This window comes from Nicotiana tabacum, chromosome 23 (genome assembly GCF_000715075.1).
Source record: "Nicotiana tabacum cultivar K326 chromosome 23, ASM71507v2, whole genome shotgun sequence".
NCBI classification, from domain to species: domain Eukaryota; kingdom Viridiplantae; phylum Streptophyta; class Magnoliopsida; order Solanales; family Solanaceae; genus Nicotiana; species Nicotiana tabacum.
Window position 1 is genome coordinate 63,560,615 of NC_134102.1, and position 26,424 is coordinate 63,587,038.

Sequence of the window (26,424 nt, forward strand, 5' to 3'; positions counted from 1 at the left end):
GCCGCAAGGCCCAATCTTGCGAATATGACTCAGGCTATTGTGAAGCCTGATATCACTGGGCATTTTGAACTCAAACAGTACATGGTACAGCTGATTCAGTCCACAGGACAATATGTGGGTCTATCTCATGAGGACCCGCAGAGGCATATTCAGAACTTCTTGGAAATCATGGACACTTACAATTATCCGAACGTCTCCAAGGACTATGTCAGGCTGACACTATTCCCTTTTTCACTGTTGGGGGAAGCTAAAGAATGGTTGCAAAAGGAGCCCGCGAACTCTATCCACACTTGGGATGATCTAGCAAGGAAATTCCTGATCAAGTTTTTCCCAACTAAGAAGACAAAGTCGTTGAGGAGCCAAATTCTTGGGTTCCAACAACGGGATGGCGAGACACTTCGTCAAGCTTGGGAAAGATACAAGAAACTACTCAGAGACTGCCCGCATCATTGTCAAACTGATGAGGTATTGGGTCACACTTTTGTTGATGGGTTAGATGAAGCATCAAAGATGAATCTTGACTCAGCTTGTGGGGGTAGTTGCATGGCAAGACCGTATAGTGAAATACAACTCCTGCTAAATAATTTCACTGCTAATGACCATAATTGGCAAGGAGAGGGGGATTCACGAAGGGTAATTAAACAGAAGGCCGCCGGTTTGATTGAGCTTGATGACTTTTCCGCCATGAGAGCCGATATAGCAAAATTGGCAAATCAGATGAATAGAATGACAACACAACAAATGCAACATGTACAGCAGATGTCTATTTGTTGCGAACTATGCGGAGACAGTCATATGATTGACATGTGCCCCACGAATCCTGAATCTATATACTATGTGGGACAACAAAACAGAGGTCCTATGAATCAACATGCGCAATATGGGAACACTTACAACCCAAACTGGAGGAATCATCCTAACTTCTCATGGGGCGGGAGTCAACAGAATCAGTATAGGCCTCAAGGGAATTTTACTCAACCTCAGAAGCCACCCCAACAAATGTAAGAAAGTACGAATGACTTGCTGAAAAAGTTGTTACTAGACAATCAACAGCTCAGGACCGATTTCAGAAATCTTGAGAGGCAAATGGGGCAGTTAGCAGCAAACCAAAATACTAGACCTACAGGCTCACTTCCCAGTGATACAGAGAAGAACCCTCAAATTAATGCAGTTACACTTAGAAACGGGAGGGAACTAGAGGAAGCGCCAAGGAAGATAAAAGAAAAACCTATACCTGGGGGGAGTTGACACCTAAGGCAACACAAGAGTCAAAGGAAGATGATGCAAGTTCAGAGCGAATGGAGGTTACAAGGCCACCACCACCTTTCCCCCAAAGATTGCAGAAAAGGAATGACGATCGCATGTTCAACAAATTTCTCTCCATGTTGAGTCAGGTTCAATTAAATATTCCATTAGTGGATGTACTTCGTGAAATTCCAAAGTACGCTAAGTACATAAAAGACATAGTGGCTCATAAGAGGAAATTGACTGAGTTCGAGACGGTTGCACTTACTGAGGAGTGCACATCAAGGGTCCAAAACAAGCTTCCCCAAAAGCTTAAGGACCCTGGCAGCTTCACTATTCCAGTACAAATCGGTAATATTAACGTGGGACGTGCTCTGTGTGATTTGGGTGCAAGCATAAATCTGATGCCGTTATCCTTGTTTAAGCAATTAGGTCTGGGAGCTCCGAGACCAACCACCGTGATGTTGCAATTAGCTGATAGGTCCATAGCCTACCCTGAAGGAGTGATTGAAGATGTGCTGCTGCAAATTGGAAAATTCATCTTCCCAGCTGACTTCATTATTCTAGACTTCGAGGCTGATGAACAAGTTCCAATCATATTGGGACGACCTCTCTTGGCTACTGGCGATGCAATAATTAAAGTGAGAGAAGGGAAAATGATTATGAGAGTGGACAACGAGGAGGCAGTCTTCAATGTCTACAAAGCAATCCAACTCCCCCGCCACTATGAGGAGCTCTCTATGATATCTGTGGTGGAGGTGGATGAGAAACTTCTTAACACGAGTGTATATCTAGGCGACTGTTTAGAAAAAGCAATCATGCTATTTGATAGCTTGGAGATGGATGATGAGGTTGAGGAGATAAAGGGAATCCTAGATACATCATGTGGTTACATGCAAGGAATAATCCCGTTTGAGCCCCTGAATAGGCCAAGTGGCCCCCCACCAAAGCCGTCAATTGAAAAAGCTCCAAATTTGGAACTTAAACCCCTACCCCCTCACCTTCAATATGCTTATTTGGGAAGTTCTGACACTTTACCTGTTATTATTTCTGCTCACTTGTCTAAATTACAGGAAGAAAAGCTATTAAGGGTGCTACGTGAGCACAAGCGAGCAATTGGGTGGACAATGTCTGACATTAAAGGCATTAGTCCAACTTTCTGCATGCACAAAATCCTCATGGAGGACGGACACAAGCCGAGTGTAGAACACCAACGCCGACTAAATCCAATCATGAAAGAAGTGGTAAGGAAAGAAGTGATTAAGTGGCTTGATGCAGGTATTGTATTTCCAATCTCTGATAGTAAATGGGTAAGCCCCGTTCAATGTGTGCCGAAGAAAGGGGGGATAACCGTAGTAGTTAATGAAAATAATGACTTAATTCCGACAAGAACTGTAACTGGATGGAGAATTTGCATAGATTACAGAAAACTAAACAATGCCACCCGGAAAGACCACTTTCCCCTGCCTTTTATTGACCAAATGCTTGATAGATTAGCTGGCCAGGAATACTACTGTTTCCTGGACGGTTATTCGGGGTATAATCAGATTGCTATAGCCCCAGAAGACCAAGAGAAAACTACATTTACATGTCCTTATGGCACGTATGCGTTCAAGAGAATGCCCTTCGGTCTTTGTAATGCACCTGCGACTTTTCAAAGGTGTATGATGGCTATTTTCACTGACATGGTTGAAAGATATGTAGAAGTATTCATGGACGATTTTTCTGTGTTTGGATGTTCTTTTGATAGTTGTTTGATGAACCTTGATAAAGTGCTAGCTAGGTGTGAAGAGACGAACTTGGTGCTAAACTGGGAAAAGTGCCATTTCATGGTACGTGAAGGTATAGTTTTGGGGCACAAGGTTTCAAAAGATGGTCTACAGGTGGATAAAGCAAAGGTGGAGACGATCGAAAAATTGCCCCCGCCGACATCCATAAAAGGCATTCGCAGTTTCTTGGGTCATGCAGGTTTTTATCGTCGTTTCATTAAAGATTTTTCGAAAATTTCTTCCCCTTTGTGCAGGCTTCTAGAGAAAGACGTTACCTTCAAGTTTGATAATGCATGTCTGAAAGCATTTGAGGAGCTGAAGGGAAGATTGGTGACTGCACCAATTATCATTGGCCCCGATTGGGCACAACCATTTGAGTTGATGTGCGATGCAAGTGACATAGCAATTGGAGCGGTGTTGGGGCAAAGGAGGGATAAAATCTTTCACTCCATTTATTATGCAAGCAAAACTATGAATCCAGCTCAGATGAATTATACAGTGACTGAAAAGGAGTTGCTTGCAGTGGTGTGGGCGTTTGACAAGTTCAGATCCTATCTAGTGGGAACCAAAGTCATCGTCTACACAGATCATTCAGCTATCAGATACCTATTTGAAAAGAAAGACGCCAAGCCGAGGCTGATTCGTTGGGTCCTCCTCTTGCAAGAATTTGACTTAGAGATCCGAGATCGAAAAGGGACAGAAAATCAAGTGGCCGATCATTTATCCAGATTAGAGAGCCGGAACCATGTAGCTGAAGGAGGGTCAATTAAAGAAACATTTCCGGATGAGCAAATATTGGCAATCACCTCAGGTGAAGCCCCATGGTATGCAGATTATGTGAATTTTATCGCAAGTGGGGTAACGCCACTAGAGTGGACAGCTGACAATAGAAGAAGATTCCTACATGATGTAAGGTTCTACGTGTGGGATGAGCCATTCCTATATAGGCAGTGTGCAGATCAGTTGGTGAGAAGGTGTGTTCCTGAGGAAGAGATGAAGGCTATACTACATGACTGCCATGCGTCACCATATGGAGGTCATCACGGCTGGGATAGAACCGCCCAAAAAGTGCTACAATCAGGTTTTTATTGGCCAAAATTGTTTAAGGATGCACATGCCTTCGTTAAAAATTGTGATAGATGCCAAAGAACTGGAACTATCACGAGGAAGCACGAGATGCCCTTGCAAAATATACTGGCGGTAGAACTTTTTGATGTTTGGGGGATTGATTTTATGGGACCATTCCCATATTCTAACGGACACAGATACATCTTGGTGGCGGTCGACTATGTTTCTAAGTGGGTAGAGGCCATAGCTCTTCCTACTAACGACGCAAAAGTTGTGGTAGGCTTTGTAAAGAAGCACATCTTCACACGTTTTGGGACCCCAAGAGTGTTGATAAGCGACGGGGGAACTCACTTTTGTAACAAACTGCTGAATAATATTCTTGCAAAATACGGAGTCAAGCACAAAGTTTCTACTGCCTATCATCCCCAAACGAGTGGTCAAGTAGAAGTTTCCAACAGAGAGGTCAAGCAGATTTTGGAAAAGACAGTAAGTATGAATAGAAAGGACTGGGCCGGGAAGCTGGATGACGCATTATGGGCATATCGCACTGCGTACAAGACCCCAATAGGCACTTCTCCGTACAGGTTGGTTTATGGGAAGGCCTGCCATCTGCCCGTCGAGCTTGAACACAAAGCTTATTGGGCGATTAAAAAGCTAAATATGGAGATGGACTTGGCCGGTGAAAAGAGATTGCTACAACTCGACGAGCTTGATGAGTTTCGATTGCATGCGTATGAAAATGCCAAATTGTATAAAGAGAAGACAAAAAGATGGCATGATAAGCATATCCAACATCGTGAGTTTGAACCAGGTCAACAAATTCTACTGTTTAATTCAAGGCTAAAGCTTTTTCCAGGAAAGCTTAAATCTCGATGGTCGGGTCCGTTTGAAGTGGTTAGTGTGAAACCTCATGGTGCGATAGAATTGTGTGAAAAGGGGTCCAATACGACATTCTTGGTAAATGGCCAAAGAGTAAAACACTATTGGGGTGGTGACATTGCACGTCACAAGACCACAATGGACTTAGTGGAGGCATGAAGAACATGTTGCGTCGTGCCGCGACGTTAAATCAGGCGCTTCTTGGGAGGCCACCCAAGTTAGTTAGTTTTTTTTGTCTCCCTTCTTTTCGTAGGACATAGATTTTATTCAAGAAAACGAGGCGGATGCGTCGCGTCCCCCTCAGCAAAAAAATTGACGGGCCAATTGCTCAAGGCAGTGAAGTCTGCCTATCGCGCCCGTATCGCGTCCGAAAATTTTTGAAGGAAGACAAGGGGATGCGTCGCGTCAAAACTCGCACGCACAGGTAAGTAATATATATTTTAACACATCTTAAGATAACCTATTCGAACAAAAATGTTTCTTGCGACGCATCCACTCGTCTCGTTTTGGCGACGCCTACGAACGCAGAACAGAATTCTCTCATCGAAATTGTATCGCAATAAGATCAAACGCGACAGGTACGCATCATCCTCTTCGTTCTTCCTTTGGCTTCTCTCCAAATTCGTCTCTCCTCCCTCCTTCAATGGTAGCAACAAGTAGGTTTTGCAATTTCAAGATTTTTAGGGCTGTCGTTCTTGGTAGTTGTAATGGTTGAGAGATGATAAACTATAATTCCCTTCATCTCGTCCAACTTTGGGAGGGTAGTTGCACTGCTCAACTGATAGAATGAACTAGGCACACTTGTTGCATACCACATGTTCGACGAATTGTCCCTGAGAAAAATTTAGGCGTCGGTGAAGTCTGAGTAACCGAGCAACATTGGTGTATGCTTGAGAATAAGTGTGGGGTCGAGTGAGGGGCTATGTGAAATTGAGTTTTTGAAGAAAGTTATCACATACTTGCTGAAAGTCATGAGCTACAATTCCATGAAGAGTGAATGGCATGACTTTACAAATAAATTGAAGTCTGCAAGCTGTCGCAATTGCTTTCAGGCTGAACTTCGCTGTTTCATCTGCTAATTGTTGAATTCTTTGCATTGCAGGTACTTAGATTCGTAAAATGACAGCAGCGAGTAAACCATCCAAGCAACAAGACAAAGATGGTAACAAACAACCGCCCAAAAAGCCTACCGGAAGGGCAGCGGGCGGTCCAAATCCACAGAAAAAGAGGAAGCGGACGGAGAAGGAAATGGAACTGCTGCCTAGGCAGTTAAGTGATGATTCAGAGCAAGAGGAGGAGGAAACATTGGTCCGGAGGACAGTGAAGAAGGGTATTACACCAAGCAAAGGAATAGAGATACGAGAGCCTGTGACATACCAAAGAAAAGCTTCGAGAATGAGTGCTCCAACTGATAAAGGGAAGGAGAAGATTACTACAGAATCTGAATCCGATTCCGATTCGGACAATGACCACCTACAGATCAACATGAGTGATGAAGACGAGGGTGAACCCATAGACCGAGTTGATTGGGAGAAATACTTTGTTAATGAGAAGGCATTCCGAGCCTATAAGAAGATATTGGTTTCAAAGAAGTACATTCCGGAAAAGCCGATAAACATCGGACCACTTAAGACAAAGTACTCAGAGTTTCTCCAGTCAATTCGAGAGGTGCAAAAATGGGGACCCATTCTGAAAGGTCATGGCAAAGCCAACCTCACCATTGTTAGAGAGCTCTACGCCAATTGGCGTCACGCACGGGGAAACATTGTGCGAGTAAGAGGGATAGATATTAATGTGTCAGCTGAAGCTCTGAATAACTTCTTAAGGGTGCCACACACACTCACTGACAGGTTTGACGCCATATGCAAAACACCAGATTATGCACACATTAAGTCTGTCCTATGCCCTACCAGGAAGGATGCAGAATGGAAGCATGGGAGTATGGAGTACCACTCTATAGCAAAGGAATTCATGAGTGCGTTAGCACGTGTGGCTCTAAATTTCATTTGTAACCGACTGCTGCCATGCCAACATAAAACTGATGTCCCTCGTTACCGCGCACTCGTATTATATGCTTTATTAGAGGGGATACCACTCAACTTCGGAGCCATCATGCATGATCAAATGCAGCGAACCAGGATGAATTACAAGTGGAGGCTATTCTTTGCTAATACCCTAACGGCTTTTTTAACAGAGAGGGGAGTACTATGGGACAAGGAGAATGATGACATTGAGGCTAAAGCTCCAGGACCATATGATGTCACTCATGTTCTAGAGCCGAACAAGGGAAGGTCTTCTAAGCTCACCGTCCAACAATTATTTGAGCATATGCAAGCAGATATGCAAGAGAACAGGGCTGAGCTGATAGCGACTCGTGTCGAGTTGAGTGCCACCAGGGATGAGTTGAGACAGACTCGTGCGGATCTAAGCCGAGTTCAGACCGAGCAGGCCACGATGATGAAGGAGATATCATTACTCCTCAGAGCTCTGGTTCAATGTGCAGGTACAGATATCTCCCAGCTGATTGCATCATGCACTGCCGGACCATCCACTCCTGTTCCTCCCATAGTCACCGAGGCTCCACTCAACAGGCCTATTGAGGTCGCTGTAACACCTGATACAGAATCAGCACCAGTTGTTGATGATAGGAATGCTATGGATGCAGATGCTCCTCCACCTTGACTTCAGGGAGTCCTTCTCACCCTACTTTACCTTGTTTGTGTGCGTTGGGGACAACGCACAATCCTAAGTGTGGGGTGGGGGTGATTTATGTTTGATGTATGGATGAATGTACTAATATATTCACTGGATTAATGGCATAAAATAGCAGTAAATTCATCTATATGGAGTAACTATCAGTTTATCTATTAGTTTATTTATAAAAAAAAAAAAAAGTATCTTTGTAGATAGTAATAATCCCCTGTGGTTTTTCTTTGTGCCTCGGTTCTTTTCCATGGGATGTAGTTTGAACCGGGTAATTTTGTTTTCTTTTTAGAGTAGAGTAGGAATGTAGGGAATAAAAGGAGGAAGAATGATGAACCTAGGTGACCTTGACTTGGTTGATACTGGCATATTTAAGCTTTTACATATGTAATATCTTCCCTTCTCACTCTGAAATTATTGATGATGCCTTGTTAAAACGGATAGCATGTTTTGTTGCAGCCTATTTCTCATTTTTCTTGACTTGTGTTCACTTTGCGTTTAATGCTTAATATCTCGTTGCTCCGTGAATACTTGCATTGTTTGAGAGTCGGAATGTGACCGTCCTTAGCGAGTCATGTGCCATGTGTGGTGAGGTTTTTGTGTAGTCCATGTAATGTACTTGTGTCTAGAACTTGCCCGGTATGTGAGTTGAAGCGAAATTTTAGGTGATGCTCGGTTTGAAAAATGATTTTAGGCTTTCTTTGATCTTTTTGAGCTTATTGCTTATCACAAATAAAATCTATCCCTAGTTAACCCTTTTGAGCCTGTAGACCTTTTATTTGGTACCCACATTACAAGCCTATACCCTTTTTATTCTTAATTGACATTGTTTTGATCCTTTTACCTCTTAAAGCACTTTAATTGTTAGATGAGCGCTAAAAGAAGTAAGAAGGGACTAAGTGTGAGGTGACTTTTGAGTGGAACCAATGAAAGAAAGAAGGGTGCACTTATTTTGTAAAATAATACACCACTAGCGGAAAGTGAAAAAAAAAAAAAAAAAAAAAAAAAAAAGAAAAATATAGAGGAATAAATTGTTGTCTTATTCTTGCTAGTGGGTATGAATTAAAGTAGTGCTTAAAGAAAGAGGAAATATTATTGGGGTGATATTATTTGTGAAATTGAAGTGGTGTTGAAGAATTTGCGCTTAAGTTATTTGATGATGTGTTAAAGTGCTTAGGAAGTTGAGTCACTATTCCTAAAATATATCCTACCCGTCCCTTAGCCCACATTACAACCATGAAAAAAGTCCTAATTGATTTTAGATCGAGCGAGCTTACATTAGTAGAGATTTACATTAAGGGCAAGCCTATGGTACCAACTGCATGCATGCGACTTCTTTTTGTGAGAGTGAGCGATTTTCTTTGTGAGCATGAGATTCGAATGTGTGGATTGATTCTACTCTCTTTGCTTTTGTTGTGAGGGCACATGGTTTCACGAGGGATAGGTAACGTTATTAGACTTCTCTATGATGTTGGTTGTTCAAGCCATGAGTGCATTGTGACATTGAGTCGGTTTTTGAGGTTAGGATTGTTGTGAGCATGTTGTCTTTGTTCGAATATGTTTAAAGAAGGGCATAAGAAAAGGGAAGTGTGTTGATGCATAGTCTAGAGCCTAATTGTAGCAAATAACCACGGTCATAGGTGCAGTGTGCTTTGAACGATAAGAGTTTAATTTTGTTTCGTCTACTATATGATGGTTTGTTCGAGGACGAACAAAGGTTTAAGTGTGGGGTAGTGATGTTTGGCATATTTCGATATGTGTTAATGTTACTTTACCCATGCTTTAACCACTTTTTGATGTTATTTAATCTTTAAAACACCCAACATGGTGTAATTATTGGTTTGATGACTAATTAAGTTATGTGTGACGATTTAAGGTGTTCGGAGTGCAAAATATGAAGAAAAGGTGGTTTAGCTAGAGGAAGAAGGGTTGGATGCGTCGCATCCAACCTAGGAAAACATCATCCTGCATGCAACCTTAGCAGTGAAGTTGTGCCATCGCGTCCACCATCGCATGCGAAGCTGAGAAATAGAGGACAAGGTGGATGCGTCGCATCCGCCTTCGCAGGCAAAAATTGAAATGGAGGACAAGGTGGATGCGTCGCATCCACCTTAGCATCAATCCCTGAAGCCGAATTGGACTAGGAATGGGAGAGCTTTGGCCCACGACTTTTGTACGCAATATATAAGCTAAAAACGCCTCTTTTAGGTTATCTAACATATTGGGAAGAGAAAAAAAAACCAGGAAAAAGCTGTGAAGGCCGGAATTCATCAAGTTTCATCTTTCTCCCACCAAACTTAGTAATTTTTATGTTTCTTTGTATGATTTGTTGTTTGGCTACCATGTCTATGTGGAGCTAAACTTCACGTTCTAGGGTTGTGGTTCTTTCATGACTATTGTTATTCGGATATTGATTTTGACTTCTTGATTTATCATATTAGTTTATTTATTCAATCTTGCGCTTAATTATTTAATTGCTTGATCACCAATTGAATATTATCTACGAATCTAGAATTGAACTCGAAAGTGGGAATTCTATATTGCATATAGGATTGAGTAGGGCAAGTTCTTGAACTCGGGCATCGGGGAACGGATTCGTGGTTAGGATAGACATATACCTAATTACCTTGCTTGGTTGATTTACAGGAATTATAAATGCGTTCTTGTTGATTCTAACTCCATAGACATATAGGCGTTAGGTTAGCTTGAATAGGCGAGTAAGAACTCGACAGATTCTTATGAGCAATATTAACCCTGTCAACCAATAAGCTAGATAAATTAGTCGGTCAATTCAATTGAAGAATACAATAGGATTGTTAGATAGACCATAACCCTAGATCGTTTTCATTACATTGATATCATTAAAATCTACTCTTCCTCTGTTCAAAGTTTATTATTTATATTTTTCTTATTTAATTAGTTAGAATAAAATATTTTTAGATTTAATTCTTATTTAGATAATTAAGATAGGCTAATTTAGTTAATAGCTAATCATAAGTCCTCGTGGGTTCGACATCCGACTTTGAGTCACTTTATTACTTGACGACCGCGTATACTTGCGTGAGTGTGTTTGGTCGCAACAATTCCTGTAACATGATATTCAAAGCATGCTTAAGTATGTTCCTAACTCTCTATTAAGGTATTCATCAAAGATGTTAATGTTCATAATGGTATTATATGCATCATCATTTACCACCGAGCTACGGTCGGTCGGGCAGTCATGCATTTACTACTGAGCTACGGCCGGTCGGGAAGTTATATATTTACCACCGAGCTACGGCCGATCGGGTAGTTATGTATTTACCACCGAGCTACGGTCGGTCGGGCAGTTACCACTGATCAGTTGGGCAGTTAACGTCACGAGAATGAAGTAATTGGAACTATTATATTGTAGTTGTACTTATATATACGAGATGGGTCTTGTTCTATATGTTATGGCCCTCAGCGGAAAGTCAGGGGTTATAAGTTGACTCTTATCCCTCCCCGAGATAGTATCTTATTATTACGTTTCATTTTCGCCTTATATACTCGATATATTCTTCATATTGACGTCCCTTTTTCTGGGGCGCTGTGCTTTATGCCACGCAGGTGTAGATAGGCGAGGTGAGGACCCTCCACTGTAGGCTGCCTCCAGATAACAGCTTTTGGTTGGTGAGCTCCACTTCTTCCTGGAGTATTTCCGATTCACGTTCTATAAATGTTATTTCATTTTATGAGGATGTCGGGAACCCTATCCCGACTTATATATTATGGTCGTATTTTCTTAGAGGTTTTGCAGACAGTGTCCTGTGTATAGTTTTAGGTATGACATGTCAACGGCCTTGTCGGCCCCTATGTATCTATATAAATCTTTTTGAATTAGTTATGTGAGGTAAGTTCTAATATTGTTACTTATATATATAGACGTGGCCTATCATGGCCCGTGACGAGTCTTATAGTAAAGAAGGATAAGGTACGTGGCGCTCGGTTGAGTAGTCACCGAGTGCCAGTCGTGGCCCTCCGATTTGGGTCGTGACAAACTTGGTATCATAGCGGATCTGTCCTAGGGTTGTCTGCAAGCCGTGTCTAGTAGAGTATTGTTTATAAATGTGTTGTGCACCACATTGTATAAACAGGAAACTACAGGGTATTTAGGGACCGGTTACCCTTCCTTCTTGATATTAGATCGTGAAATAGAGCATAGTCGTAGGGAATAAAGCCCTTGACCTTCGACATGTTTTATATATACAATGATGCCTATGACCAGGAAAGCTACAACTAGTTAGAAGGGTAAAGCAGTGGCAGATAAGGGCATGAGTAGAGCACCAACGTCTAGTAAGGGCCATAGTGAGGCCCCGAGGGGAAGTGTGACACCCTCGCATAGTTCTTCGATTTCATCAGCACCCGAGGAGATGAGGAGGAACCCAGTACCTCCACCTATTGATCATGATGAGGATATGGATATGCGGAGTGCAGTACATTTGTTGACTAGATTGGTAGCCGCTCAGGCTCAGCGCCAGGTAGGTACAGGTGTTGGTTACGTTGACAGGGTTATTAGCGCGAGAGTTTGAAACTTCATCAACCTGGACCCTCCAGTGTTTACCAGATCCAACAAGGACGAGGACCCACAAAACTTTATTGATAGGATGTAGAGGACTTTGAGGGTGATGCATGCATCAGACACTGAGTTAGTAGAGTTAGCCTCTTACCGATTACGGGATGTTGCGGTTCAGTGGTATGAAACTTGGGAATTATCTAGAGGGACAAATGCACCTTCAGCGGTATGGGAAGAGTTCTCAGGGGCATTCTTGCGTCATTACTTGCCGGCAGAGATTCGTCAAGCAAGGGTAGATAGGTTCTTAGCTCTTAAATAAGGGAATATGAGTGTGCGGGAGTATAGTCTCCAGTTTGATTCCTTGGCGAGGTATGCCCCCTCGATTGTGGCTGAGATGAGTGACCGAGTGCATTGGCTTGTAGTAGGACTTGGGCCACACCTGATTAATGAGTGTTTCATGGCCACTCTGCTCGATAGTATGGATATTTCCTGCATCCAGGCTTATGCTCAAAATTTGGAGGATCGGAAATGACAGCAATACGAGAATCGTGATGAGGGTCAGCATAAGAAGGCTAGATCTTCTAGACAACCTGAGGATTTTCCTTGCGATCCTATTCCACCATATCCTGTTGATAGTGTCCGACAGTTACAGAGGCCGCATTATGAGGGGACCTGTCTATTCTGAATCAGGTCAGGGCTCGAGAATTTGGGGTTTTCAAAATCGGAGGGATTCAGCGCAGATTAGGGCACCTCCTCCGCGGTGCAGTCAATGCAGTAGAGCTTATTCTGGACAATGTCGTCAGGGATCTAATGTATGCTATACATGTGGAGACCCTAGTCATTACATGAGGGATTGTCCTATAAAGGACAGAGGCGGGATGGTTCAGCCCACCAGATCTATAACAGTCTCTTTTTCTTCAGTACACCCTCTAGAGCGAGGCCCTCAGGCATCAGCTGGTAGAGGTAGAGGCAGGGGTGGAACATCTAGCTCCGGCGGTAGTCAGAACCGCATGTATGCTTTGGCAGGTCATCAGGACCCAGAGGCTACACCGGATGAGTGTCAGGTACTGTGACTATGAGTAATGTTCAATCTTATTAATGCAAATTGCCCAGTAAATATGATTAATATAAGAGTGAGTTGGCATTACGTCCGAAGGGTTGAGGGAAACCAAGGCTAGCTTGAAAGCAAAGTAAGAACCCGAGGAGTGTGGACTAAGGGAGGAGAGGGGAGTAACCTAGACATTAAGAAGTTAGAACTCTGATAGCTCTAACGCCCAAGGGAGGAAACAGAATATAGTATGCAAGATTTTGGGAAAGTCGGTATAATGGAATAGAAAGTTATGAACCCGGCTATTAAGATTACAACTAGTAGGTGTCAGCGCCTAGAAGATAGATTAACAGAATTGTAGGTGACGAATGGATTAGGAAGTAGTTTTATGGAGGGACGATGTCCTGACCCGGTGAGAGCCCGATATTTGTTTCATTGGAGTATAGCCCGGGAAGGTATACACGTTTATAATTGATGAGTATGTTATGTACATCTTGCAAGTTTAAACATTCGAGGACGAATATTTTTAAGGGGGAAGGATGTCACATTTTGCGTTTTCATACGTTAAAGTTTCGTTGTAAGTTAATCAACGTAGACTCAGGAATGAGATTATTTTTTAGGTTATAAGCATTTATGCTATTTATAACAGGTGATAAGTAAGTGACGTAAAGGTTAGAGGGTAAATATATCAAAGAAGATGAGTTTCGTTGAAGGTTGTCAATTTGAGATAAAATACGGTCCGAGCTATAATATCCGGTATTTATGGACTAGTGCCATACAAGGTACCACATGACCATGATAGTAAGGTGTATAAAGTATGTTAAAAGTGATTAGTATTTTAAGTAATTTGAGATAATTCTTAATTATGTGAATAATTAGATAATTATGGTTTTTTAGTAGGAGATTAACTAAGCAATTAAGCTAATTAAGAATTTGTGGTTAATTATTGGGGTAGATAAGCGTTAACATGGCAGCAAGTAGGGATTCAATATTGACTAGGCAAGTCTTGGAGCTAGGTGGAAAGACTAGAGAATTCTTTGGCCAAGTAATCCTAGAAGTGGGGCCCACCCACTTTGATAAAGAAATAACCTCCCTACATCATTAAATGAAAATGGAGATACTTGCTAAAGTTACATATGGGAATTCTCCAAAAAGAATTCATATGAACCCTTACAATGCTATAGCAGCGTGAATTGTAAATTCTAAGGGAGCACGGTATAACCTTTCTCAAGAATATCATACGGATTTTTTCCTACTTCAATTCGACGTTACGTGTTTTATCACAAAAGACATGTGTTAGAGGGATTGTTAAGAGAATCGGCTCAGGTATGTTAAGGCTATCCCTTCTTTCCTTTTGGCATGATCCAAGTAACGATACGTAAACGTAATATTATTTCATAAATGGTTCTACTCTTAGTAACTAAGAAGGTCTACGTTGTTCATTCCTATAACATGATATTCAAAGCATGCCTAAGTATGTTCCTAAATCTCTATTAAGGTATTCAATAAAGATGTTAATGTTCATAATGGTATTTATGCATCATCATTTACCACCAAGCTACGGCCAGTCGGGCAGTCATGCATTTACCACCGAGCTACGGCCGGTTGGTTAGTTACACATTTACCACCGAGCTACGACTGGTCGGGCAGTCATGCATTTACCACCGCGCTACGGTCGGTCGGGCAGTTACCACTGATCAGTTGGGTAGTTAACGTCATGAGAATGATGTAATCAGAACTATTATATTGTAGTTTTATTTATATATACGAGATGGGTCTTATTCTATATGTTATGGCCCTCAGCGGCAAGTCAGAGGTTATAAGTTGACTCTTATCCCTCCCCGAGATAGTATCTTATTATTACGTTTTATTTCCGTCTTATATACTCAGTATATTCTTCGTATTGACGTCCCTTTTCCTGGGGAGTTGTGCTTCATGCCACATAGGTGTAGATAGGCAAGGTGAGGACCCTCCACTGTAGGCTGCCTCCAGATATCAGCTTTTGGTTGGTGAGCTCCACTTCTTCCTATAGTATTGCCGAGTCACGTTTTATATATGTTATTTCATTTTATGAGGATGTCGGGAACCCTGTCCCGACTTATATATTATGGTCATGTTTTCTTTGAGGTTTTGTAGACATTGTCCTGTGTATAGTTTTAGGTATGACATGTCAATGGGATTGTCGGCCCCTGTGTGTCTATATAAATCTTTTTGAATTAGTTATGTGAGTTAAGTTCTAATATTGTTACTTATATATATAGACGTGGCCTATTATGGCCCGTGACGAGTCTTATAGTAAAGAAGGATAAGGTACGTGGTGCTCGGTTGAGTAGGCACCTGGTGCCAGTCGTGGCCCTCCGATTTAGGTCGTAACAGTTTACCTTAGGATTTGACATGATTTGGTGACTTGGTTGTTGTTTATGGATTTAACTACTATTTAATTACTTGAATTTCATGGCGGAGCTTTAAGATTAGTTATGATTTTATTCTTTGTAGTGTTTAATCGGGAGAGGCACAACTTATTGAATATTATTGCAGCGTATGCCTTGATTTATTTTGGTGATTCTTTAAAGTAATCGAGAGAGCTTCTTGAGTTATCGTTTAAAGTAAGATTGAGAAATATTTGTGAGAAGTTTCTCTTAGATCATTCCTACCAATAGATAATTGCAAGTTTCACCGCACTTCACATTAGTTTATTTGAAAGATTTAGATTTAATCGAGAGAGGAATCTGAATCAGAAGTATAAGTTAACCACCTATTGAATTTGTAAGAATTGATAGAACCTTAAGAGTGAAATATAACAATGTCAAATTCAGGATAGCAGTCTTGCACCTATCATGTCAAAAATCCTTATTCTTCGTCTTGATAATAACCCATTTCTCTACTCTATAGTTCTCTATGATCATTTGTTAATTGCTTTAATTTTAATAGCTAATTTTAGTTCATAGCCATTCCAATCAAGGTATCAATCATCATCAATAGCATTAAACCAGAAATTACTTGAACATTATGTAAATCCAATCTCTGTGGAGACGATAATTATACTATACTATTTTTGGCTAGCGAGCATCAATTTCGTATTGTCGTTTACGCTTTTCAAATTTTGGCGCCAATGCCGGGGATTGGCAATCAATTGTTTTCAAAATAATTTTTGGTGCTAATTTAGGAACCAATATTTTTTTTTCACGTTCTACCATCTCTATGCAGGCAACAGGTTAAGTTAGGTGGTGTATGATGTGATCCTCTTCCAAGGAATTAGTGCCATACAACCCAGAATTGGACAAGCACCTGGGACAGTTGAGAAAGGAGAAAGACTCAAGTGGACCCTTCTTGGGTCAGACTTCGACTTAAGATAAAATGGCAAACAACGACGATAATGGGGTAGACTTAGCTGCAAGAGAGGCAGCACAACATAGAGAGCAAGTTTCACAGTTAGCGGCTGAAGCAGCCCTTAGAGTTGCTGATAAGACTGTTGATGGGGATGGGGGTTGAAAATTCAATCTAAATCGACCCCTGGTTGAAGATGCATTCGTAAATATGGGTCCCAGAGCATGAAGATCATTGGATGACTATGCTAGACTAGTCTACAATCAGGGATTGTCAAATGTCAGACCTCCACACATAGCAGCGAATAATTTTGAGTTGAAGCAAGGCTTGCTTCACACATCCAGAACAATTGTGTTTTTAGAGGGAAGGTGAATGGAGATCCTAACACTCACTTGATGGACTTTGAGGAAATTATGAACACATTCCAGTACAATGGAGTGTCAAAAGATACAGTCTACTTAAGGGCATTCCCCTTTTCACTGAAGGATGATGCGAAGCACTAGCTTCGAAGCTTACCGACTGGGTCAATCAGGACATGGGAAGATATGACGAAAAGTTTTCTTGACAAGTACTTCTCATCTGTAAAAATAGTGAAATTTAGAAGGGAAATCCACAACTTCTGCCAGAAGGACACTGAAACAGTCTTTGAAGCTTGGGAAAGATTCAAATAGATAGCGAGAAGGTGTCACCATAATGGAATCAAATTGTGTATGCAACTCCAGGACTTTTGGAATGGAATGACACCCTCCTCACGGCGAACTCTGAGTAATGAAAACCTCGGAGGAGATTGTCTCTATCCTTGATAAATTGTTTGAGGATGCTAACTAATGGCCCTCTGAACGTAATTATAGAAGAAAATTAGATGGGGTTCACCAAGTGGACGCTAACACATCAGTTCAAGCTCAGGTAGACTTCATGGAAAAAGAGATCAGAAAGTTGGCCTTAGCTAGGGTCTAGAGCCAGCCATCATCAGTTTGTGGCTTTTGTGGAATGGGTCATCCAACACATGAGTGTCAGGCCTCAGCTACAAATGAAGTGGTAAATATTGTGGAAAACTTTAACAGAGGCAACTACCAAAGTAGCAATAATTTCAACTCTATGGGGCAGAGGCACCCCGGGTTTCGTGGAGTTCACCTGGTGGTAGTCTGAATGCATGGCAACCGAATAATCCTAGACCACAAGGACAAGGAGCTCCATGTTTTATAAATCAGTAGAGGCAACAGTACCAGCCTCAACAGACCAATCGGTCTAGCATGGAAGATCTAATGAAGGCCTTAATTATTAAGATAAATGAGAGACTTGAAACTCATGGCACAACTATCCGGGAACAGAGCACAGCCATCCAAAACTTGGAAAGACAGGCGGGACAACTTACTAGTCTATTGTCTGAGAGGGCTCCAAGAACTCTCCTTGATTATACCAAAAGGATTCCAAAAGAAATAATAAATTCGGTGTCTTTGAGAAGTGGGCAAGTGTTGAAGGACCCCATTGCAAAAAAAAATGGTGAGTTGATTGAAAGACGAGTGGAGATTATGGAGGAGTAGAAAAATAACGACAATCAAGAAGGTGAAGTAAGGGTAGATCCAGATGATGGTCTGAAGAAGAAGGGGAGGACTAGAGCTCTGGAAAAGAAGAAGAACGAGAATTCAATGAATGAGGAGACTGAGGAAAGCAAATATATGCCTTCTCTACCTTTCCCCTAGAAGAAAAGAAGAGAGAAGTTGGACAAACATTTTGGGCATTTTCTAGAAGTGCTCAAGCAGGTGCATGTTAATCTACCTTTCGCAAAGGTGCTCTCATAGATGCCAGCATATGCCAATTTCATGAAGGAGATATTATCTAACAAGCGGAGAGTGGAAGAGACATCGATAGTCAAGCGGAGAGTGGAAGAGACATCGATAGTGTCTCATTCCGCAAACATCACATCCTAACTGTGGTTGGCTCTGAACCTGGGCCAGTATTAACTTCTTGATGTCTTTAGCCATAACTTCTATCTAGGATTGTGTTACAATAGATGATTTTACTCGGTGCATACCTACTGACCTTCTTCATTCACCTTGGTCAGTAGGCCATTGATCCGCATCTTCAGATAATTCATTTAAAAGAGTGACAATCTCTTTTGGAGTTTTCTTCATAAGCGAACCTTCCACTACACTATTTATTACCCTTCTTGATACATGAGTTAAGCCATCCCAGAAATCCTAGAATTGCATCCATTACTCCATCCCATTATGTGGGCATCTTCGTAAGAGCTCCTTAAATCGTTCCCATGCCTCGAACATAGTTTCTCCTTTACCTTGACTGAAATTATGAATCTCCTTTCTCATCTTTCATGTCTTAGCAGTAGAGAAATACTTGTCTAGGAATTTTGTAGTCATCTCTTCCCATGTACGGATAGACCTAGTAGGTAGAGTCCGTAGCCATTGCTTTGCATCATCCTTGAGTGAGAAAGGTGTCACGCCCAAAAATCGAGGAGCGCGACCGGCGCTCAACCGAGTGAACCCGACCGAGAAAGCCTGTTAGATTCCTTCTACCCAAACCCATTCATGAATAAAGAGAATATATGTTTTCCTTAATTAAACAATAAAATGGTCATGTCTGCAATTACCAATTCATTTCCAATAGTTTGATCATTTTTAAAGTCTCAAATAGACAAGTAATACAACTACAACATAGCATAGTTTGTCTTTTCCAGCACCAATATACAACCCACACTATGTCTATGGAGCCTCTATAGATAAACAAGAGTACAATGATAATGCTTGCAACAAGGCCCCGGCTATACCTCAAACAGAATACACAAAGTACAAAAGATTCATGACCCCGGAATAAAGTGGGGCTCACCAAGTCAGCTGGAAAGAAGGTGCACTGCTATCACTGATTAGTATCTCCTGCTGTGGAACCACCTGCATCCATTTAAAGATGCAGCGCCCCCGGCAAAAGGGACGTTAGTACCGTCGAATAGCACTAGTATGTATAACTAAACACTCTCTCAATAGAATGACAAATAATACAAACAAGATTATCATAATATCAATGAAAGCCTTAATCAACATCAAACCTCAATTTTAGGATCAAGACAGTGTTCAAATTAATTTTCATATCTCACATTGGAAAATTTTTAGTATCGATATACCATTGTCCACAATACCATTATTTACCATACCATTATTCACAAAACTAGTACCACCGTACTCTTAGCACGGAGTCCGATCACGACCCGATCGGCTAAGCCATCTCATTAGAGACATCAACCATAATTTCTCTCAATATCAATACCACCATCTTTAACACGGAGTCCGATCACGACCCGATCGGCTAGGCTATCCATTAGGGACATCGACCACAATCACAATTTCAATTATAATTTTCAGCACAATCACCATCATGTGTGCGGCATGGTAGATTATCAATTACGAATGATTATTGAAAATTGGGGATCTAGGTAGCAATAATTGAATATCTGTGAGAGAAATAAGGGCATTGACAAGATATGTGCACAACTATTATTCGGGATATAACTCTGTTACAAGTTCAGTTCTTAAGTTCTGTTGACTCTTTCGATTTCAATAGCTGATTAGATTATCCTTAGGATTTAAATTCTTCCTTCGAATGAATGAGAGTATCGTTAAATAACCTAATAACAAGTGCTATGAACATCTCAAGAATATGTTGAATGAATGGTCTTACGAAGAACGTCTCTCAACTATTCCTCTAGATTAGGTTAATTGATACTTCTACAAGCTCTTTTGATTACCTATGAGAGTCGTGAGATTACTCAAACAAGATAAGACAATTATATTTGCAGCAATACTTCTCTTTCAATTAAAGTAGAATCATAAACAACTTTCAAATCAATTCGAAACTCTTTCAACGAATTCAAGCAGTAACAGAACTCAATTCCTTGAATAATAATCAAAACACAATATTTGTCAATAACCCTAAGAAGGACTATTGCATAGTGAAGAAATTGCTCATCACATGAGTATTAGGAGGGCAAGAAAATATTACACCCCATGAATTCAAACAAAATTTTGTATTGAATGATTTAGATGATGTACTCAAATTCTTCGTTGTTTTCTTGCCTTCCTCTCTCCAAAAGTTGCTCCCAAAATTCTAGATACCTAGTTTGGGACGAGCTTAGGCTTCATATAGGTTAAGGGGAATGTCCAAAAATTATAAAAATAGGACTGATTTAAACTTTCCGTAAGCGGGCGAGCGCTGCGGCGCACCTGAGAGCTTGGGCGCGCACCTGTGCGCGCATCTCCTCCAGGTCGTCTGCCTCATGTGCGCGCTCATACGCATACTAGCCTTTCGCGCAGTTCTTTTTCCTCCTCTTTAGCTCTTTTTTCTCCCAAATTATCTGTTATTCGTTCCATATTCATCTCATCTACACCTCCACCAAAAAAGCAACACATTAGACCATAATTCAAGCAAAGTCCCTATCAAATCAACCCGATTAGAGACAAGAAGGGTCTAAAATGTCAAGAAATATTAACTCATCACCTGGCAGAATGTAGTTGCTGGGCAATTGATTTTTTGTTTGCATATTTTTTTTGTGTAATCTTGTTTATGTAGTAAAAGATAATTTTTCCTTTATATCACCTTTCTTCCTCATTTTTCCACCATTCTTCCTTATTTCTTTACTTTTTTCTTATTTATTTTTTCACTTTCTTCATTATTTCACCTTTTTTCTTCAGTTCTCTATATGAGTTTCCTTTGAATTTCTCTCTCTCTCTCTCTCTCTCTCTTATTTTCTTTAAAATAATTTATTCTCTTTCGTGTTTTAGTCTTATTTTATGTCTTATACGTATTATTGAAAGAACACCCATTTATATCTTCTTATTAAACTCAAGACCTTGTAGAGAATAAAGTTAAATCTCTTAAAACATGTGTGTGTAATCTAGAATTAGAGAATGTAGTTGCTGGGCAATTGATTTTTTGTTTGCATAATTTTTTTTGTGTAATCTTGTTTATGTAGTAAAAGATAATTTTTCACAAATACAACACTATATGCCTTCATTGATTTTTTATTGTGTTGCAAAGTGAATGTAAAGAAGTACTTATACAATTGGAGTCTAGCATAAACCACAACCACAATTAAACCTAAAATTAATACATTACATTAGATGCTATTTTGGCCAAAACTCCTAGAATTAATTAGTCATCTGAGAATAATACATCATGAGTAAACTATATAAAAACTTATTACAAACCATAAGTTATATAGTTGACAGACGCACCTTTAAGAATTCAAGATATGGTTTTAATATATAGAAAATATAGTTCAAGAGGGTTTTTGGGGATCCCAGACAGTTTAAGTAGGTAACTGACAAAAAAAATAATAGATTGGAGGGGGGGAGGGGGGAGGTAGGCTGAGTTAAATAGCCACGTGTATTGCCACATGACATATTTTTTAGATAATTAGGAGTGTGTATTAGACGCACCTCTAAGAATGCAATGTGGAGGTTTTAATATAAGAAGAATATAGTTCAGGAGGATTTTAGGAACACCGAATAATTTAAATACGAAACTGATAAGGCTTGATAGTTTATGGTATTAACTCTTTTTTTATTATTAATACTACAGTTAAATCTATACTACATTAAAAACACGAAACCCATATCGAAATGTCGTTCGTTTTTTTATCCCTATATATATATATATATATATATATATATATATATATATATATATATATATATATATATATAATGTTAGATATAATTGTAATTGTAACCAATAAATATTTTTTTGTGGAAAAAAAATGAAAAACTATCGTGTATTACCGTTTTTTGTTGGCTATATATTGCTCTCTTTATTTATTTAGATTTATGGTTCTTTAGTGCCGTATGGCTTTTCTTTAGATTTAGGATTCTTTAGGTTTTGTTTTGGATTCTTTATTCATTTAGGTTTGAGATTCTTTTAATACCCATGTTATTTTCGCTTAAAGATTCTTTAGGCTGGAGATTCATTTCCTTTATTTAAGATTTAAAATTCACTTTAGGTTTTTTAGAATATGTATATGAGGTTTAATTTGGTGCATTTAACCATAGTAATGCTATCAACCATTTCAATTTATTCTACAATTTTTAATTTGGTATAGTACTTTTACACAGCGAAACAATAACCATTCTTCTATTAATTAGTTGGTTGTGTTCCCTTGTTTCAGGTTTAAACAACCATTGCCGCAAGGAATAATAGTACATATTTCTTGAGGTAATTTATTTTTCTCGATATATAAATTTTTTTTCAAAGATTAATTCTATATGTCAATCTCAATGAAGGTTAAAGTCCAATATATTATAAAATTGTGTATGTCAAAGGTATTACCAAGAATTATATTCGTAGTTAAATTTTGTTTAAAATAAAAAAACTCGAGCAAAAGAAAAAAGTAAAGTGAAAACAGTAACTACGCCAACTTCAGAGTTTTACCTATTATTAGGATGGTTATATTATGCTCCCTCCGTCTCATATTATGTGTCGCGTTTCTTTTTTACACGTCCCTTAAGAAATATTAATTAGGAAAGAGATTAAACTATTCTACACTTATTTATGTCTTAAAATATAATCGCTTTTTATTGAATATTTATTCTATTTAGGTGTTATCTCTATCTTCAAGAACAATTACTATTACTAAGGGATTAGAATATTTGTTCTATTTTTGTAAATTTAAGAAAGTTCAAATTACACATTGGCTGTTCTTTTTGTTCATCCATGAAATTACTAAAGACTAATTATGACAAACAAAAACAAAACTTTATTATTAATTAAATTATTCAAATTCCGCGTCTAAACTATCGTCAACAAGTTTTAACCAATTGAAAATTCCTTTTTAAGCCTATGTTTATATTTATTTGTCTAGCAATCTTTTTGCTTTTCCTCGACATGATGAAGACAACTAAATGCAAGTGATTATGATATAAATTTATTTTTAAATGGATGACATTCCGAAAACCAAATTATTTAAATTTAATTTAACTCTATAATCATACGGCTATACGAGGAATTGATAAGAATAATATAGTGTGAGATTGTTTTAAGGACATTGTAGAAGTAAGACTTTTTCTCTTTGTTGAGTTAGCTAAATGTCACTAATCTTCATCACTTTCATATGCTTGAATTTTTTCTTTTAATTTATTTTATAATTCAATAATATATTATTAAATATTATGTAATTTTTTAAAAATAATTATACTCAACGATAGAGTACACGCCATGCGCTTATGTTGTAACTAGTAAATTTAAAAAGACGAAAGATGATACCTCAAAAGAAATGAATGAAAGAAGTGTAGAAAGCCGAAATAAGTTATTGGTGGGTTGATTGACCTTGGTCAAAATAAAAAAATTGTCATTAAAGTCGACCTCCTTTTTATTTTACATCATTAAAGTTGACCTCTGTCACTGCAGATTCTCTCACTCATAATCTAGCTATCATATCACGTTCCCTAAACTATGCCACGTGTCTACCACAACCTCAACGCCTGTACGTTTATCAAACCCTAAATCCCCCTCTCCGACCTATATATGTTCCCCTTTCTCACCATTTCGCTCCTCCTCTTCCCCTTTCACTCAATCCTGCTCTCACTCGTACAAACATATCCTGTCGAAATTTCCAGAATTAAATCCTCCGAATTCACCAAAACCTATGCCTTTTTTTCCATTTAATTCACAATAATGTGGTTCCTCGTACCTCAGTTGAACTGTTTTGAAAAATTTAAAAAGTGCCTCGTATTTATCGTATAATAGTAACAGGGTCAGATATCGGGTTATCCATTATCAGTGGAGGAGTCAATGAAGAGATACGATGTGGGATACGCGCTGGCTCCAAAGAAACGAGCCAGTTTCATTCAACTATCCCTCGTCAACCTCGCGAAGGAACGAGGAATCGATCTCATCAAAATCGATACAGATAAGCCGTTGATTGATCAAGGACCGTTCGATTGCGTGCTCCACAAACTCTACGGCGACGATTGGAAGCGTCAGTTGAAGGACTACGCTTCCCAAAACCCTCACGCGCTCATAATCGACTCGCCCGAATCGATTGAGCGGTTGCACAATCGGATTTCGATGCTTCAGGTTGTGACGGAGCTCGAGATCGAGGGCCAAATGGCGTCGTTTGGGATTCCTAAGCAGACTGTAATATACGATGCGAAAATGGTGTCGGCTTTATACCTTGAAAATGAAGGGTTGAAATTTCCTGTGATTGCGAAACCATTAGTGGCTGATGGAAGTGCGAAGTCACATAAAATGTTACTTGTGTTTAACAAAGACGGGCTAGGAAAATTGAAACCGCCCATTGTGTTACAGGAGTTTGTGAATCACGGGGCAGTGATTTTTAAGGTGTATGTGGTTGGTGATTATGTGAAATGTGTTAAGAGGAAGTCATTACCCGATGTGACGGAGGATAATTTAGGGAGACCAGAGAGTTACTTGTCGTTTTCGCAGGTTTCTAATTTGAATACATGTGAAAAGAATGATGATAAATACTATAAATTGATGAATTTGGATGATGCGGAATTGCCCCCTTTGAGTTTTCTTACTGATATAGCTAGGGGACTTAGGCGGGCAACGAAATTGCATCTTTTTAACTTTGATGTGATTAGGGATAATAGAGTTGGAAATAGATATCTTGTCATTGATATTAACTATTTCCCTGGGTATGCAAAGATGCCGAATTATGAGAGCGTGTTAACTGACTTTTTCTGGGATGTATTGAATCAGAACGATAAGGGTATTGAGAGTTTAACGAAGGGTAATTGCGAAAAGGAAGTTAGGGTTTTGGTCGGGAATAACGGGTGTGGTGAGGATGAAGGAGCATTGCCTGTGTCACCTATTAAGAAGGAAGATAACGAGAACCCTATTCTGGTTTAAAATGTGAAGTGCAGAATTCAAACTGGTATAGCTTGTAGTTGGCCACTGGTTGCTATGGCGAATTTGCTGAAGTGTCGGATTTTTCTCTTGCAAGTTACAAAGGTTAAAGTAAGCTGAGGGTACTCATTTAGGTAGGAGTTGGTATAGCAGTGAATAAGTAGGTTCTTTGATCTGATATTGCCTTCTGAAGGCATTAGATGGTAATCTTTGTTCAACATGTACATTCTATCTTTGCAGTGAGATAGGTACTTCCGCAGATACTCTTTCTCAGGAAAACTAAGTTTTTCCTTTAAGGCAATTGTAATTCCTGGATGAAAATATCTTAATGTGTGCTTTTGACTACTTTGATAAATGAATTTTTCTGTTTTTTCAATGAGTATTCTCTCAAGTTTTTTCCCCATTGTACTGCTTTTACAGGATGATTTTATTTGCCTATGACTTTTGCATTTTGAAATGATGTCACTTACTGGTTATTTAATTTATGCTTGCAAGAGGAATCAGATTCCTGAGAGATTTATCTCTATCACATCGGCATGATGGATTCTTTATTTGATTGTCTATCGTGTGGAAGCTATTATGAGGTTGTCTCTACAGGAATATTCCTTTTCTGAACCACAGTTCAAATCTTTATTTGGTAGCTTAAGACTAACATATGTTGAATATCAACTGACTGTATCTTTTTCTAATATGGTAAATAATTTTATTGATGTTGGGAAAATCAGCTGATTGTATCTTATGCAATATATCTTTGTCAGAGGCAGAATTAGTTCATCATGAGCCTCAAGGAAACCCCTTTTTGCTTGTTCTATATTCGCATAATATGGGTAAACCAATTAATCCTAGAGCTTGATTCACCAATAAGTAAGGCTCGAGAGGTACTAATGTATCTATTTATTTTTTGTTTAGTTTTTATTACTCTCTTTTCCATTTGACCACTCAAGAATAAATGTTGAATTCTCTTGCTGCACTAGTGTTAT

At 39.4% G+C, this 26,424-nt stretch overlaps 2 protein-coding genes and 1 non-coding gene across 3 annotated transcripts; all 3 read left to right on the forward strand.

Moving 5' to 3' along the window:
• Positions 1-1,462: 1,462 nt before the first annotated feature.
• LOC142177184 (uncharacterized) lies at positions 1,463-16,465 on the forward strand. The gene is made up of 4 exons (XM_075245652.1): positions 1,463-2,489; positions 2,583-4,095; positions 12,835-13,262; positions 16,454-16,465. Exons 1-4 carry the CDS (start codon positions 1,650-1,652, stop codon positions 16,463-16,465), a joined length of 2,793 nt encoding a protein of 930 aa, XP_075101753.1. The 5' UTR covers positions 1,463-1,649.
• A 2,331-nt stretch (positions 16,466-18,796) lies between these two features.
• Positions 18,797-18,903, forward strand: LOC142177756 (small nucleolar RNA R71). The gene has a single exon (XR_012706313.1). It is a non-coding gene; the product is annotated as a small nucleolar RNA R71 (small nucleolar RNA).
• Positions 18,904-24,114: 5,211 nt separating this feature from the next.
• LOC107815734 (inositol-tetrakisphosphate 1-kinase 1-like) lies at positions 24,115-25,820 on the forward strand. Its single transcript, XM_016641354.2, has one exon. The coding sequence runs from the start codon at positions 24,368-24,370 to the stop codon at positions 25,445-25,447; it is 1,080 nt and encodes a 359-aa protein (XP_016496840.1). The 5' UTR covers positions 24,115-24,367; the 3' UTR covers positions 25,448-25,820.
• Positions 25,821-26,424: the final 604 nt, after the last annotated feature.

Bases quoted from the DNA above. Each gene is read 5' to 3' on its own strand.
- LOC142177184 (XM_075245652.1), top strand. From the start codon at position 1,650: ATGCCGTTATCCTTGTTTAAGCAATTAGGTCTGGGAGCTCCGAGACCA. The intron at 2,490-2,582 runs GTAAGGAAAGAA...TGTGTGCCGAAG, and splicing joins ATCCAATCATGAAAGAAGTG to AAAGGGGGGATAACCGTAGT. The intron at 4,096-12,834 runs GTTTTTATTGGC...TCCTGTTGATAG, and splicing joins CCAAAAAGTGCTACAATCAG to TGTCCGACAGTTACAGAGGC.
- LOC107815734 (XM_016641354.2), top strand. From the start codon at position 24,368: ATGAAGAGATACGATGTGGGATACGCGCTGGCTCCAAAGAAACGAGCC.